Genomic DNA, 17508 nt, shown 5'->3' with positions numbered 1-17508 from the left:
CGAACCCCACGTTGTCCCCCAACACGTCCATATGCGTCTCGCCCCTCTCCCCCTCTTCGGGTGGTCCCATCCAAGGACCCCTCAGCCACTTCCTGCGCCACTGCTCCTCTGGTTGATCGTCCCACCAATACGAGTGGTCTGAGGCAGACCCCGGTGGCGAACCCACCTGGGAGCTGGGGACTGGTGCCTGTTCCTCGTCCGAGTCGAACCCCAGGAATGTGCTGGCTGAAAGAGTGGGTGTGAAGAGCCAGTCGTCGAAATACTCTGCTGGCATGGGCCTGTGCGGGAAGATGGCATGAAACTCCTCTTTGAGCAGAGGCTCCTCCAAGGCATAGTCCGGTACCCAGCTGTTGGCAGTGGCTGGGGTACCCTCTCTGGCTAGGAAATATTCTACTCCCTCTTCCCCCCATCTCGAGTCTAAAATCTCTGTGACCTCGTTGATGTGCCCCCTCCTAGGCGACCCCCCCTCTCTGGGCCCTCCTCTGAGCGGGTCTGGTGCTGTGTCTGGCTCCTGAAACCTATGAGGTGCTTTGTAGGGCGTGAGCACCGATCTATGGAACACCGGATGCATTCTGGAACCCTCCGGAAGAGCCAACCGGAAGGCCACTGGATTGACCTGTGCCTGGACTTGGTAAGGTCCTAGCTGCTTGTGCCCTAGCTTCTTCTTCGCTAACGATCTGGTCGGCACTGCTTGCGCTGCTAACCAGACCCAGTCTCCCACCTGTATGTCTTCCCCAACTCTTCTGTGTCTGTCAGCCTGCACCTTGTATGCGTGCTTTGCTAGTTCTAACTGCCTCCTGAGTTGTTCGTGGACTTCCTGCAACTCCGACGCTAAGGCTTCCGCTGCCTGTGGCTCCCCCTCCCCCACTCTCTCTAAACCCGGGAAGGTTCTGGGATGCCTCCCGTTGTTGGCGAAGAACGGCGTCACCCCCGTCGACACGTGCTTCGTATTGTTGTAAGCGAACTCGGCGAGCGGCAGGTAGTCCACCCATGTCGTGGGCTGCTGATTGGCGTAGCATCTCAGGTACTGCTGCATGATGGCGTTGACCCTCTCCGCTTGCCCGTTGGTCTGTGGGTGTCTCGCCGACGCCAAATTGACTTTGACGTTCAGAATGCCCATCAGCTTCTGCCAGAAGTTCGAGATGAACTGTCGCCCCCGGTCGGAGAGAATAGACCGTGGCAGACCGTGGACTTTGAACACGTGGTCTATGAACAGCTTGGCGGTCTGCTCTGCCGTGGCTACCTTCGCACACGGAATGAAGTGTGCCATCTTAGTAAACATGTCCACCACCACTAGCACTGCTGTCTTTCCCCTCGAGCTGGGCAGATCCGTGACGAAGTCCAGGGCCACCCTCTCCCACGGTTCAGACGGTGTCTGCAGCGGTTCCAGCAGTCCCGCCGGCGGTCTGTGAACTGACTTGGCCCTTTGGCAGGTGTCACATCTCGAGACGTAATCCGCTACTTCCCCCCGCATCTTGGGCCACCAAAAGTCTCTGGCTACTAGTTCGACAGTCTTTTCTTTGCCAAAGTGCCCGGCGGTGGGAGCGTCGTGTAGCTGCTGCAGGACCCTTGCGCGGAGGTCGTCTCCCGGCACGTAGAGTGCTCCCTTGTGGAGGAGCAACCCATCGCGTATCTGGAACTCGTCGGCCCTCGCAGTGCCCCTGTGCACCTCCTCCATCTTGGCCCGTGCGAAGGGGTCTTCCCGCAGCGCGCGACGTACGGCGTCCAGGTCCACGGTTGCCGACGCGCATGCCCACGCTTCCGGTGCGAAAATGTGCTTGGCCGCCGACGGTGCCGCCTCCTCCAGGTATTGCGGCTTTCTGGACAATGCATCCGCCATCACGTTGTTGTCGCCTGGGATGTACTCTATCTTGAAGTCGAAGTCCGCGAAGAACTCTGCCCATCTAATGTGTCTCTGGTTGAGGAACCTAGCCGTGCGCCAGTACTCCAGATTCTTGTGGTCCGTGTGGACCTGCACTGTATGTCTGGCTCCGATGAGGAAGTGCCTCCATGCCTTGAATGCTGCATGTATGGCTAGCAACTCCCTGTCCCAGATAGTGTAATTCTGCTCCGACTTGCTGAGCTTCCTCGAGTAGAAGGCGCACGGCCTCCAGTCCCCCTGCTGGTCTTGTTGCAACAGGACAGCTCCCACGGCTCTGTCTGAGGCGTCTGTCTCCACCCTCATGGGTCTGCTGGGATTCACATGCAGCAGCTGCTCTTCGGACGCGAAGAGACGCTTGAGTTTCTGAAAGGACTGCTCCGCTTGCTCCGTCCAGATGAATTTCTTCTTCTTGGAGCTGAGCGTGTCGGTGATGGCCGCTGTCTGCATGGCAAATCCCTTGATGAACTTGCGGTAAAAGTTGGCAAAGCCGACAAACCGCTGGACTTCCTTCCGATTGCGTGGGCTTTTCCAGTCCAAAACTGCGCGAACCTTGGCGCTGTCCATGGCGAGCCCCTTGTCCGACAACTTGTAGCCCAGGAAATCCACCTCCGTCACGTCGAACTGGCACTTCTCCAGCTTGGCGTACAGCCTGTGCTCCTTCAGTCTCTGCAGAACTTCCCTGACATCCCTCTCGTGCGCCTCTCGCGATTCTGAAAAAATCAGGATGTCGTCCAGGAAGCATACGCACTTCTTGTAAAGGAGCCCCGCCAGCACGTGATGCATAAAGGCTTGGAAAGTGTGAGAGCCATTTTGTAATCCGAAGGGCATAACTCTGTATTCGTAGGTGCCCAGTGGCGTGAACATGGCCGTCTTCCACTCGTCGCCGTCGCGCATGCGAATCAGGTTGTACGCCCCACGTAGATCCAGCTTGGTGAAAACGCGTCCTTTCCGCACCGTCGCGAGCAGGTCGTCTATCTTGGGCATGGGGAAAGCTGAGGGCTTGGTTTTCGAATTTAAGATTCTGAAGTCCACCACCAGCCTCCGTTGGGGCGTGTCCCGCTTCTTCACAAAGAATACGGGACTGCCTCCCACCGCTTTCGACTCCCGGATGAACCCACGCTTCAAATTGTGATCTATGAACTCCCTGAGTTCTTGCAGTTCATCCTCAGACATGGAGTACAGTTTCCCAGTTGGCAGCGTCGCCCCCGGCAGGAGGTCAATCTTGCAATCATAGGGTCTGTGAGGGGGTAGCTTGTCCGCCTCCTTCTCGCAGAATACCTCCAAAAACTCCGCATACTTGTGGGGTACTGCTTGCAGCGTGCCCAACTGTAACTGCGGGTCCTCCTCTTCCCCTTCCGGGCTGGGTATAATGCAGTGTTCTGCACAGTAGGAGGAGCCAAAAGTCAGTTGGCGCTGGTACCAAGCCAATGCTGGGCTGTGTCTGTGCAGCCAACTCATGCCTAATACTATAGGCGTGTCGGACAGTTGGGTGACATTGAAACTGATGACTTCCCGGTGATTCCCAATTTGCATCACCATAGGCGGCGTCTGCTGCACCACCTGCCCCCCTAGCAGTTCCCTGCCATCCACCGTGACAACCTTCAGGGGCAGTGTGGCTGGCAGTAATGCTACGTTGTGTTGTTGAATGAACTCCAATCCTATAAAGTCTGCGTTACTGCCAGAGTCAATTGTAATAGGCACTTCTAAGGTGAGTCCATTGGGCAGCTGAAGCGATGCGGTTAGCTGCACCACTGGCTTGGGCGGGAGGGGGTCTGTGGGCTGCAAAATCTCTGGGGACTTCCTCACTGACTCGTCTGGCTGGGCCCCAGTGCCTCCTCTTCCAGCCAGACTTGGTCGTTTCCCTGCTGTGGTGCTCTCTGCTGAGTTGTTTCCAATACTTGCACTGAAGCTGCAGTGTGCTTGAGGATCCTCTGGGGACACTCTTTCGCCATGTGCTCTGCACTCTCACATATATAACACTTCCTGTTCCTTCTAGGCAGCTTCGATTTTACTGCTCCCGGTGTTAAGGCTCTGGTAGCTGAGTGAGCCCTAGCACCGCCAATCTCCATCTGCTCCTCGCCCCCTCCCTGTGGAGGCGTGGACTGCGCACGCGCTGCCTCTCTGGGCAAGAGGGAGGGCACTCTCGCTGGTGAGCGTCCCCAACGCCCTTCTTCTTTGCTCCACGGGCGTTCTTCCTGCCTCACCCCAATAGACAACGCTCTTTCAACCACTTGTTGAGTGGTTGTGGGTCTCTCTCCCCTTGCCATCTCATCCTTGATCTGTGCATTCAGACCCTCCCAAAAAAGGTCTCTAACCGGCGGAGAATCCTTATCCCAATTCAGCGCGTTGACCAATGCAAAAAACCGGGAATGATACTGCCTTACGCTGGCTTTCCCTTGTCTTAGCCCAAATATGTCCCTCCGGGCAATGTCAAGGTCTATTTTGGATAAGAAACAGGAGTCCATCGCCTTAATGAACGCATCTGCGCTTTGGAGCGCTGGATCCTTATCCCTCCACAGGTTGCGCAGCCATGCTTTCGCGTCCCCATGCAGATGAGACAAAATAAACCCCACTTTCTCCCGCTCATCTCTAAAGTCTCTTTCCAGCAGCTGCAGCGCAAACAGCACATCTGCTCGGAAATTGGGGTACTGCTGCAAATTCCCATCAAAATGAGATACAATGCTGCCTCCTCTCTTCCCCAAACCGATCCCCTCGGATCTGGGTACTGGGATCCCCTGCTTTACAAGCCCTTCCAACCTGACTTGAAGATCTCTGCAGGCAGCTGCCGCTTCTTCCTCTCTCTTCCTGGATGCGATTATTTCAGCGTTGAGTAGTGTCACCGCTTCTTGCAGGGAAGCTATTTTCTGTTCTGTAGTCATCTTGCCTGACTCTTGTGAGCTCGCAAGGCACCAGTCTTCTACCCTCCCTGCCTCGCTTCCTTAGCGATGCTTGAGGCGAAGAAAACCGATGATACGTGAGACGAGGCTTACTGTCAGAGACTGCCTCCAGGTCTCAGCTCACAGAAGACCAACGCTAGCCAGTAGAACTGTACAGAAGTCTTTATTGACATTTAGTTTCCATTTTCAAGCACTAGCGTGCGTCTCTACGTCTAGACCCTAGACCAGCGAAGCCTCGTCTGAGTCTCCGCCCCCTGTACACCAGCTTAAGACTCTAGCCTTACTCCACCTTCTACGTTTCTCCTTCCTCCTCTGGGTCCTACTACCCCCCTGGGTGCCTTCCTTCCTGGATGCCTCGGAAGCGGACCCTTCGGACTCCTCCCCTTCTCTCCGGCGGGCTTTGGGACCCGGCTCTCTCTCCGGACTGCCCATTGCGCCCCCCTCTTGTACATTTGAACTTGGCACGCGCGCGCTGCCCCTGACCTTCCTTTTGACCGTTACCTCGCTCTCTGATGCAGGCGTGGCTAACCCTGACTCCTGTCCTTCCGCTGACGGAATGCTGCCTGCTGCCGATGTTTGGGACTCCTCCCCCTTACTGCTCTCCGGTGGAGAAGCTGGTCCCGATTTCCAGCTGCTGCTCTCTGAGTCCCCTCTGGCCCCTCCTTCCTGGGGTGTTCCCTCTGGCAACCCCCCGGCTCTGACCACTGGAGCCCCTTTCTGTGAATCCTCTGATTCACTGGAGAGACTTAGAGACCTCGGATGGCTATCATCGCTGACTTCTCCCTCCGAACCCTCTCCCTCGGTCTCTAATTCCTCCCTTTCCTGTCCCTCTGCTCCTGAACCCCTGACAGTATATATCTTGCAAATATAACAGCAGATATAAAAAATAAAATAAACATTACCAGTTCACGTTAACAACTAAGAAAAGCGCTTTTGACCTTTGAACATATGTCTTATCAATCTTGTTTGGATGCCTATTTATATGTTTTAAGTCAGGACTGATGTTTTTTACCCCACCTGCTCAGAAGTGACAGCAGCGTGGGAACATGTTTCTGCTTCCACCTTGATTTTTTCCCCCTTTCATCTTTCCCCTACCCACATCACAAAGTGATCCCTGCGAGTGGCAAAAAAGCTATGCGGACAAACATTAAAACTGCACCAAACTCAAGGTTGCTCCTTCTCTGGAAAAGAAATGGAAAAGTATAGTGGTGTGGTACAGCAGTAACAAAACCACAAGAACATTTGCAAAGCTAAGCGGTGTCCAGTATGGTTTCAAATATTGGATTTTGGGGGACTGACTGCACGCTGAGATTCATTTGGACTAGGTCACCCTCTTGCCAATAAAGGTTCGTATAGTTAAAGCTATGGTTTTCCCAGTAGTGATGTATGGAAGTGAGAGCTGGACCATAAAGAAGGCTGACTGCCGAAGAATTGATGCTTTTGAATTATGGTGCTGGAGTTGACTCTTGAGAGTCCCATGGACTGCAAGAAGATCAAACCTCTCCATTCTGAAGGAAATCAGCCCTGAGTGCTCACTGGAAGGACAGATCCTGAAGCTGAGGCTCCAATACTTTGGCCACCTCATGAGAAGACTCCCTGGAAAAAGACCCTGATGCTGGGAAAGATTGAGGGCACAAGGAGAAGGGCACGACAGAGGACGTGATGGTTGGACAGTGTTCTCGAAGCTACCAGCATGAGTTTGACCAAACTGCGGGAGGCAGTGGAGGACAGGAGTGCCTGGCATGCTCTGGTCCATGGGGTCACCATGACTGAACAACAACATAAGATCAAATGTTAAAAACAAATGGAATGAAGATATGCAGGAAATAATACTATGTTAAAATAAACCAGAGAAGGAGGTTGAGGGAAGTCTGAGGGGGGAGGGAAAACTCTTGAAGTAGCGAATTATTTGTTATGATACAATATTGGAAAAATGGAAAATTAATAAAAATGATTACAAAAATAAATTCCCAACTGCAGGCAGACTGTTACAACCCATCATATCTTCAAAGGAGGCCTCTTCCAACCCTGTGATTCTGTAATTCTTCACTATGCAAGGCGGTGAGGGCAAAGACACTCTGCACGTGGGCAGAGGCAACATCAAACACCCCCAGGAGTCAGGCGCGGCTTTGGGAACGGATTCCAAGGCTGAACCCTGGTAGGTTTTAAGCCCTGGAGGAAATGAAGAGGATCACACACCGCTTTTTATGCGCAGGGGAACCAGTCACCGTTGCCTCCCTACTCCTTACCTGCCCCCCACGTCCACAGACACCGCTTTGGGGCCTCCAGCAGAGCTCCACAGGCCTCGAGCCCGAGCCAGCCGCGCCAGGCGGAGGCAGCCCGGACCCCTCAGCCAGGGCTCCATGGCGCCGCTACCCCGGCAAGCGCTCGCCCTCCGCCTCAGCCACGAAAGGCAGACTGCGCTGGCGGCCGCCATGACACCACAGTCGCCCGGCAAAGCGCGACCTCCGACCCCGCACTCACTTCGCACTAAGGCGCAAGCCGATTGGCTCCCCGAGATAAAACCGCCGGCGAAAGGGGCGGAGCAAAGGGGCGCCCACCAATGAGAACGGAGCGGTGCCGAGGTTCGATTTCGATTCCCCGAAAGCCAAGGAGAAGCCGGCGGCAGTGCGCACGCGCCGGAGCTCGCCCCTCAGTGGCCGGCCAGATGCCGCGGCTGGGCCAATAAGAGGAGACTTAGAACGCCGGCGGCGTTTTCTGGCTCTCTCCTGTTCATGGCAAGTGGCGCGGCGGAGCAGAGGTTCGATGCGCGTTCATTCCCGCAAAGAATTGTGGGTGCTGTAGTTTTTTTGGTTTTAAATTACAAACTTTATTGAAACTTTTGTGTGTGTGTGTAAATCAGTTGGGTTTCTGGCTGGCTCCATGGGACTCTCAAGAGTCTCCTCCAGCACCATCATTCAAAAGCATCAATTCTTCAGCGCTCAGCCTTCTTTATGGTCCAGCTCTCACTTCCATACATCACTACTGGGAAAACCATGGCTTTAACTATACGGACCTTTGTTGGCAAGGTGATGTCTCTGCTTTTTAAGATGCTGTCTAGGTTTGCCATCGCCTTTCTCCCAAGGAGCAGGCGTCTTTTAATTTCGTGGCTGCTGTCACCATCTGCAGTGATCATGGAACCCAAGAAAGTAAAATCTCTCACTGCCTCCATTTCTTCTCCTTCTATTTGCCAGGAGGTAATGGGACCAGTGGTCATGATCTTCGTTTTTTTTTAATGTTGAGAAGGGGTGAGTAAAGATCTACATCAGGAAGAAAGAGGGGATAAAAATCCACATTAGGATCTGCCTGCAAGGCTGGACACAGACACGGGCACAAAGGCTTGTGGAGCAGAAAAGGGATGTAGTGACATCCAGGCGGCACAGATTTCTCAGTGGAGTTTGTGCCACTAAGTGGTGTCCAAACTTTTTCCAAAGAGGGCCAGATTTGATGAAGTGAAGGGCCGTGAGGGCTGACCAAAGGGCCAACCGAAGTTGATGACCTTTTTTTTTGGGATTTTACCCAAACCATATTTGTTGTGCTTTTTTAAAGATTAAACTGCCACAGGGACCAGATTAAACCGACTGGTGATCCGGATTAGGCCCCCGAAACGGACTTTGGACATGCCTGCATGACTAAGGGTTCACTTGACTTTCTAGACGAAGCCTTCCAACTACTTATTCAGACTTAATAAACCGGTATCTATAAGCAGAGTCACTATCTCTTCTTTGAAGATGCCAAACAACACCTGCAACTGTTGGTATTTAGGTGTGGTGAAGACAAGAAAGAAGATTCCACCTAAACATTAGGAAGAACTTCCTGACAGTAAGAGCTGTTCGACAGTGGAATTTGCTGCCAAGGAGTGTGGTGGAGTCTCCTTCTTTGGAGGACTTTAAGCAGAGGCTTGACAACCATATGTCAGGAGTGCTCTGATGGTGTTTCCTGCTTGGCAGGGGGTTGGACTCAATGGCCCTTGTGGTCTCTTCCAACTCTATGATTCTATGATTCTAAGACACTTTGTGTTGTTCCAAATATAATGTGACTCTGTGTCTTGTTGGCACAGCCCTATGGCTTGCGTTAAAGCAAATTGTTGAAACTCCTGCCCACTGAACAGGGGAGTTGATAAGGAGGTCTTGCTCAAAAACCCATCCCCCCCATCACACTTTCGTGGTTAGGAATGTGTACCGGAATGTGTGGGATAAGCACTTGCTTTGACACGTCATCTAACATCCCTGCAAACAAATCAGAATTAATGCTTATTAAATAGCCAACATCATCTAATCTCTCTGCAAGCAATTCAGGAAACAGGTCACCGAGAACCACCCAGTGTTGATTTTTATAGATTAGTAAAACGAACCAAAGAACTGGGGTAACACCACTAAGGCAAAAAAGGACAGGAAAGAACTTTGTTTGTTCAAGTCATTTCAAGGGGAAATATTGTTCAAGAGCAAATGTACAAATAATGTAATATAACGTAAATAGAATAGCTAAAAGAAGGGTAATTAGTACAAAACTGAGTGAAATTTATTATCATAAGCTCATGTTAAGCTGTTGAAAGTTATCAAGCTCCTTCCAGTAAACTCTGGAAATTTAAAATATAATATATTATTTTCTATATAAAATTTGCATGTACGGTCGTACCTTGGGAGTTGAATGGAATCCATTCTGGAAGTCCATTCAACTTCCAAAACGTTCAGAAACCAAAGCGTGGCTTCTGATTGGCTGCAGGACACTCGGCTCCCGAAAATCTTTCGAAAACCGGAACACTCACTTCTGGGTTTCAATCGTCCGGGAGCCGATTTGTTTGGGAGCCAAGGCATTCAAGATCCAAGGTTGTTGTTGTTTAGTCGTTTAGTCGTGTCCAACTCTTTGTGACCCCATGGACCAGAGCATGCCAGGCACTCCTGTCTTCAAGAGATCCAAGGTACGACTCTACAAAAAAAATCATATACCTTAAAAACAACAAAAATAATAATGACTGGCGCATCTTGGAAAAAAAAACCAGGAACAACTGAAGAGACCTGTCCACATGAAAGGGGCACATGAAACTTAAAATCAAGGATGCCTGTTGAACCTTTGCTAGAAGCATATTCCTCAGCATGGGATTGGAGACACTAAATGCCCAACTTCAATTGAAGCTACAGAGCTACAGTAGCCAGCTGAAAAGCTGGCAACCCTAAAAGAAGAGACAGACTTAATAGCTGAGTATTATATACCAACTTTATGGTGTACTATGGAAAGCAAAAATGTTTTTAATTATGCTTGTGTGTGCTTAAGGTATGATACATTACGGGCAAGTCTTATTATTATTTTTAAAAAGGATATTAATTATTCCATGAAGTGTAAAGTTATATAGCTCTCTTGCTGGAGACCAGAGATGATTGTTCATTCATGCTCAGACAGCAGAATAATGTGAGCTCAAAGCAACAATTGTGCCAGTATCGGACTTCACACATGATTAAATTAGTACTAGCTGATGTGCATTATACAGTTGCACGAAACTTCCGTCTCGAAATAGCGATAGACACTATGGGTGTCTGGCTTACTGAGGTGTGGTTACTTTAGAATGAAGGTCAGTGGCTGTGGTATCTTTGAGGATATGTGGCTTTATTTACACATATATGCAGCCTGAGTATAGGCTGGAGGGCTCACAGCATTAACACTCCCAACAGACCTCACTTCCCCATTAAGTTTTCCAGCGAATCCCAGCACAGAGCAATGCAAGCCTCTGTGTACCCAGCTTCCAACATAATCCAAAACTCCCCCCCCCCTCTCTCTCCCCCACCTCTCTCTCTCTCTCTCTCTCTCTCTCTCTCTCACACACACACACACACACACACACACACAAAAGCCCCCTTGGCCTATTGTTCTCCAGCCAAGATGATGTGGCATCCTACCAGGCGAGGTGGGGAAAGCCCCCTCCCCATTTGTATTTATGGCAACAGAGATTACTCTTTTAAAATGCAAATGGCGGGAACTGAGCAGCTAAGGCCATTCCACAAGCTTCCTCCTATAGATTCTAGCCTCCCATAAACAACAACAACAACAACAACAACAACAATTTATTTATACTCCACTCTGGGTGGCTTCCAACAGAATATTAAAATACAGTAATCCATCAAACATTAAAAGCTTCCCTAAACAGATCTGCTTTCAGTTGTCTTCTAAGAGTCTGGTTGTTGTTGTTCTTTTTGACATCTGGTGGGAGGGCGTTCCACAGGGCAGGTGCCACTACCGAGAAGGCCCTCTACCTGTTTCCCTGTAACTTGGCTTCTCGCAGCAAGGGAACTACTAGAAAGCCCTCGGCACTGGACCTCAGTGTCCGGGCAGAACGATGTGGGTGGAAGGAATAGGTTTTGAAGGAATCTGCAGTGTCTTTCAGACTGACCTCCCACCTGCAACTGACAAAACTAACTTCACTTCCTATCTGAAGCTAGTCTGAAATAACTATATCTATAACAATGCAGAAATAGCTGGAAGCTATTTCATTTTCATTTTATTTATTGCTTGCGGCTTACGTATATTTCGCAAGCAATTGACAGAGCAGTGGTGTCATTTTTGGAGCATCACTTACAAAAGTCAGATTCGGTATGTATGTGTGTATATATATGTATAAGGTAAAGGTACCCCTGCCCATACGGGCCAGTCTTGACAGACTCTAGGGTTGTGCGCCCACCTCACTCTATAGGCCGGGGGCCAGCGCTGTCCGCAGACACTTCTGGGTCACGTGGCCAGCGTGACAAGCTGCATCTGGCAAGCCAGCACAGCACACGGAACGCCGTTTACCTTCCCGCTAGTAAGTGGTCCCTATTTATCTACTTGCACCAGGGGGTGCTTTCGAACTGCTAGGTTGGCAGGCGCTGGGACTGAGCGACAGGAGCGCACCCCGCAGCGGGGATTCGAACTGCCAACCTTTCGATCGGCAAGTCCTAGGCGATGAGGCTTTAAGGTGTATATATATGTATATATGTGTGTAAATATGAAATATGAAAATATGAAAAAGTGTGCTGTGCTCCCCACCGAATATTAACAGATCTATTGCAGCACAAGGTTTTGTGAACTAGTGTGCATTTGATAAGATGGGTGAAGTGCCATCATCATTTGGTTCATACACAAACATGGAGAACAGAGAAGAGAGGGAATAGATGCAAAGCTGAAGTATTGAACAGTAACGGAGAACCTGTAGTGTTCCACAAGTTGCTGGACTACATTTCCCACCATCCTTGACCTCTTTGCATGGTGGCTGGGGTTGATGGGAGTTGGAGTCTAACAACACCTGGAGGGCCACGGGTCCCTCATCCCTGGAAGAAGAGTTTGGATTTGGATCTGATATCCCGCTTTATCACTACCTGAAGGAGTCTCAAAGCGGCTAACATTCTCCTTTCCCTTCCTCCCCCACAACAAACACTCTGTGAGGTGAGTGGGGCTGAGAGACTTCAAGGAAGTGTGACTGGCCCAAGGTCATCCAGCAGCTGCAGGTAGAGGAGCGGAGACGCGAACCTGGTTCCCCAGATTACGAGTCTATCGCTCTTAACCACTACACCACACTGGAAGAGAGCGTAAGTGGAGTGACCTTCCATAGCAGTGAAAATGGGCAAACGCCGACTATTAACCTGAGTGATGCATTCTGAAATAAAGGACCGTTCCAAGCCTGCTCTGCATCAAGGCAACAGAATGAAGGCACCACATTCTGAGATCATATTGTGGAACGTAATTTTGAGTCCAAGCTGGTGAGCATCTACCATGGGTGAGTGACATTTGATGATCAATAATTCACTTTCTATTGATAGGGAAGCTGCTTTAATTGCTCTCTGGTTTATGGAAGATCGAAGAGGTCGTGTCAGTCTCATCTGCTGTGTTTTTTTGGTTTAATTAGATCTAGCCTGGGGAGGGAAAAAATTATCTCTGCACATAGGTGGCCTCTCTGTTTATTAACTTCATTCAGCCGTCTTGTGCACTAATTGAGATCTCAAAAACACTGTATAAAAACAATGGCTGCTCCCAGACAATCTGTTTCTTGGGCATTCATTCTGATTTGCCTGCACAAAGTTTATGGGGAGGTTAGACAATGCTTGCTATTTACTGAGCATACATTGTGATTTGTTTCTGGGAGAAATTATGTGACAGTGCATTAAGCAACCATTATCCCACACTTTCCAATGCGTTTCCTAGTCACTTTCCTTATTGCAAAAAGCCCTATTTTGTTTTGGTGTGTGTGTAGGGAAAGCGAGTTTGTTGTGCAAGAGCTTTAATTGCACAACCTGAATGTGCCGTTATGTCCTTGTCGCTATTATTTGGGTGGGATTTAGTCTGGGAGTACCAAGTGTCTGAGTACAAGGACTGAACGCAGAAGGGCTGGTTGAATGGAAGCCAGAAAACAATGAGTTAATGATGGTAGTAAGGATGTAAGAAGTCATGGTCTCCTGATTTGCCCTGTATTTGTCACATGCAGCCCTGTTTCTGCGGGTTGTATTCTTCAAAAAACCTATGCTATTCATCTCACCACCTACTGTTGTGAAAATTCCTTAATTTATTAATTTACTTAATTACTTAAATAAACTACTTAATTTATTACTTAATTATGTAATTTACATAAGTGATTACGTAAATTATGTAGTCATTATGTTATCCCACTTTCTTCATTTGCCATAGTGGCTAGCAGCCATTGACAGCTTTGTCCCTCATGAATTTGTCTAATCTTTTAAAGTCATTTAAGTTGGTGACTGCCTCCTGGGGACACCTGAAGGGGCCCTGATCATCTCTGACTTCAAAAGCAAGAAGTTGTTGTTGTTGTTTAGTCATTTAGTCATGTCCGACTCTTCATGACCCCATGGACCAGAGCACACCAGGCACTCCTGTCTTCCACTGCCTCCCCCAGTTTGGTCAAACTCATGCTGGTAGCTTCGAGAACACTGTCCAACCACACCGTCCTCTGTCGTCCCCTTCTCCTTGTGCCCTCCATCTTTCCCAGCATCTGAGTCTTTTCCAGGGAGTCTTCTCTTCTCATGAGGTGGCCAAAGTATTGGAGCCTCAGCTTCAGGATCTGTCCTTCCAGTGAGCACTCAGGGCTGATTTCCTTCAGAATGGAGAGGTTTGATCTTCTTGCAGTCCATGGGACTCTCAAGAGTCTCCTCCAGCACCATAATTCAAAAGCATCAATTCTTCGGCATCAGCCTTCTTGATGGTCCAGCTCTCACTTCCATACATCACTACTGGGAAAACCATAGCTTTAACTATATGGACCTTTGTTGGCAAGGTGATGCCTCTGCTTTTTAAGATGCTCTCTAGGTTTGTCAAAAGCAAGAAGTACTGAAAACAAAAGGCTTCTAAATTGCGCAAACTTTCTCTCTTTCTCGACTCCCTTTCTCTACCATTAGGTGGCACCAATTAGCTGGTTAACCGCATGCCCAACTGTATTAAACTTTTTTGGTCCCCTACGTTCTTTTATGGAGGTGCAGTGACAATGGGCAAAACCTTGTTATATCGTTACATCAAAAGTTGTTACAGCATATATACAGTCATACCTCATGTTGCATCCACTTCCGGTTACGTCTTTTCAAGTTGTGTCCCGCGGCAACCTGGAATTACCGGAATGGTTACTTCCGGGTTTCACCAGTCGCGCATGCGCAGAAGCGCTAAATCGCACCGTGCGCTTACGCAGACACAGCGCTTCTGGATGCGAACGCTTCGAGTTGCAGACATGCCTCCGGGATACCAGTTAGTCCTGGTATGCCCTGCAGAGGACCTTAAGGTCTACAAATGACAACATTTTGGAGGCCCCAGGTCGCAAGGTGGTTAGACTGGTCTCAACTAGGGCCAGGGCCTTTTCAGTACTGGCCCTGACTTGATGGAACACTCTGTCACAAGAGACTAGGGCCCTGTGGGACTTGACATCTTTCCGCACGGCCTGCAAGACAGAGCTGTTCTGCCTGGCCTTTGGTTTGGACTCAGTCTGACCCTTATGTTTCCCTCCCCTTATGGTCTTGATTTATCGGCTACTTTTAAAATGAGGCTTCATTTTAAATTGCATTTTAACCTGTACAGTGGTACCTCGGGTTAAGAACTTAATTCGTTCCGGAGGTCCATTCTTAACCTGAAACTGTTCTTAACCTGAAACACCACTTTAGCTAATGGGGCCTCCAGCTGCCACTGTGCTGCCGGAGCCCGATTTCTGTTCTCATCCTGAAGCAAAGTTCTTAACCCGAGGTACTATTTCTGGGTTAGCAGAGTCTGTAACCTGAAGCGAATGTAACCTGAAGCGTATGTAACCCGAGGTACCACTGTATTTTAAATTGGTTTTGTTTTGTTTGTTTTGTCCCCCCCCCCCCATTATGTTTTTACTGTGATTTGATTGGTGTTAGCCACCCCGGCTATTGGTGTTAGCCGCCATGGCCGGGGAGGGCGGGGTATAAATACAATTTATTTTATTTATACAATAAAATATATGTTTTATTTATAATAAAATTTTATTATTTATTAAATTTATTACTTCTGCAACTCAAGGTTCCACTGTATATATATATATATATATATTTAAAAGCCTGCCCCCCACCCTGAACAAATTTAGCTGCAAATGCACTTCTGGAACAAGGAGATCCACATTCACGTTAGAAGAGCTTCCTGGATCAGGCCAATGGCCCATCTAGCCCATCCTGTTCTTGCAGCGGCCACTCAGATACCTTTGGGAAGCCCGAAAGCAGGATTTGAGCACAAGAGCAACACTGTCCCCTCCTGTGGTTTCCAGCAACTGGTATTCAGAAGCATGGATACCTATAACAGCAGAGGCAGCGCATAGCCGTCGTGGCCAGAAGCCATGAATAGTCCTCTCCTCCGTGAATTAATCTAACCCTCTAAATCTACAGCCAACTAACTCATTGTGTCAGCACATTGATTTCTACTTGTGCAATGGGACTTTCCCTCCTCTCCTCCTCTCCGTTCCCCCTAAAGTCATTCTGGGGGCTCCCGCATCCCTCTGGGGCAAGTTTGGCAAAGGTGTGGGGTGCGCTCAGGGAGAGAAAGCGTTGAGTCCTGTTGTGCATGTTATGTACTGAGGTTCTCACCCTGGGCCAGCAGGGGGATACTGTAGATAGTTTTCACTCAGGTCCACATATGCAAATAAGGAATGGAAAGTGACGTTCAGTGATTGGATAGTTACAGAAAGTTGTTACTGTTGCGTTGTAGTGGAGCTCTATATAAGCAGGCTGGCTGAACCCTTCAGTTCTGTTCTGGCCTGTGAATAAACAAGAGCTGTTGAAGAATTGCTGTGTTGTCTGATATGTTCACCCACAACTTAACAGTGCAAGTGGTTTTTCTTGCGCAGACAGTATGAGTTAGTTTGATACCACCCTAGATGACTTAAGTTTTTGCCCTCCCTCTCTTGGGTAACAAGAGCCACCTTCCAGCCATCTGAGATTAGGGGGAGATCTGGACTGAGTAAATGATTTCCTGCTAAATTTTAGCCACAACACCTGACACCTTTACGCAGGAGATACTGCTCACCTGAACTGTTTCCAACCTCAAATCAATTGGGTGACCCATTTTCTTCCTGGAACTGTTCAGCCCCACCCACATTGCCAAGAATATTTCTTTTCATCCTGTGTAAACCAAACTTCCAAGGAAAGAGAATTAGGAAAGAGAGCTTAAGGGTTTCCCTTTTCTTTCTGATTTATATGTTGCCACAGATAGCAGCAGCTGGAAAATGCAAACCACCCAGAAGTTTTTAATTGGGGAGGGGTGGGAAGGTTAGTTTAGAAGGATTTTGAACTGAGGAAGAGTTTCAACAATCCAGAGATGTCATCTTGCATAAAGCTTTCAGATGCAGAAGGAGAATTCAAATTCTTTTGCCGCATAGCTGTTCTATGACTAGGCTTGGCAGGTCATGATTTTAACAGGGCTCAAAAAAGAAGATAACTTCCTTCTGAAGACAGCTTATATATTACTGTTTAATTTTTTATTTTTTCTTAACAAACAAAAACAGAAAAAATACACAAGAAAAGAAAGTACAAACAAACAAGCCAGACATCAACAACCAAATAAGAAATACAACACAAGGAGCTTTCAATGATAAAGTCAAAAGAAAGATGAAAAATCAGGAGTAAATGAACTGGGTTCAATTGTTGTTGTTGTTTAGTCATTTAGTCGTGTCCGACTCTTCGTGACCCCATGGACCAGAGCACGCCAGGCACTCCTGTCTTCCACTGCCTCCTGCAGTTTGGTCAAACCCATGTTGGTAGCTTTGAGAACACTGTCCAACCATCTCGTCCTCTGTCGTCCCCTTCTCCTTGTGCCCTCCATCTTTCCCAACATCAGGGTCTTTTCCAGGGAGTCTTCTCTTCTCATGAGGTGGCCAAAGTATTGGAGCCTCAGCTTCACGATCTGTCCTTCCAGTGAGCACTCAGGGCTGATTTCCTTCAGAATGGAGAGGTTTGATCTTCTTGCAGACCATGGGACTCTCAAGAGTCTCCTCCAGCACCATAATTCAAAAGCATCAATTCTTCGGAGATCAGCCTTCTCGATGGTCCAGCTCTCACTTCCATACATCACAACTGGGAAAACCATATTTTTAACTATACGGACCTTTGTTGGCAAGGTGATGTCTCTGCTTTTTAAGATGCTGTCTAGGCTTGTCATTGCTTTTCTCCCAAGAAGCAGGCGTCTTTGAATTTCGTGACTGCTGGGTTCAATTACAAAATTATAAATGGGGTATAAAAAATAGGGTCATTCCAGGATCTA

General features: G+C 48.8%; 1 protein-coding gene across 2 annotated transcripts in view; it reads right to left on the bottom strand.

The window, feature by feature from the left end:
* PNPT1 (polyribonucleotide nucleotidyltransferase 1) overlaps positions 1-7247 on the bottom strand; it is a 50957-nt gene extending 43710 nt beyond the window's left edge. Inside the window, exon 1 of one of the 2 annotated variants that reach the window (XM_028725119.2) lies at positions 7029-7247. In XM_028725119.2, coding sequence (XP_028580952.2) covers positions 7029-7216 — 188 coding nt within the window. In that variant the 5' untranslated portion in view covers positions 7217-7247. The remainder of the gene's footprint in view (positions 1-7028) is intronic. The other variant, XM_028725120.2, reaches the window with a different exon arrangement.
* Positions 7248-17508: the final 10261 nt, after the last annotated feature.

The sequence above is a fragment of the Podarcis muralis genome, chromosome 3 (assembly GCF_964188315.1).
Source record: "Podarcis muralis chromosome 3, rPodMur119.hap1.1, whole genome shotgun sequence".
Classification (NCBI taxonomy): domain Eukaryota; kingdom Metazoa; phylum Chordata; class Lepidosauria; order Squamata; family Lacertidae; genus Podarcis; species Podarcis muralis.
Note: the sequence above shows the minus strand (reverse complement) of the source record. Positions and strands in the feature narration are given on the sequence as shown.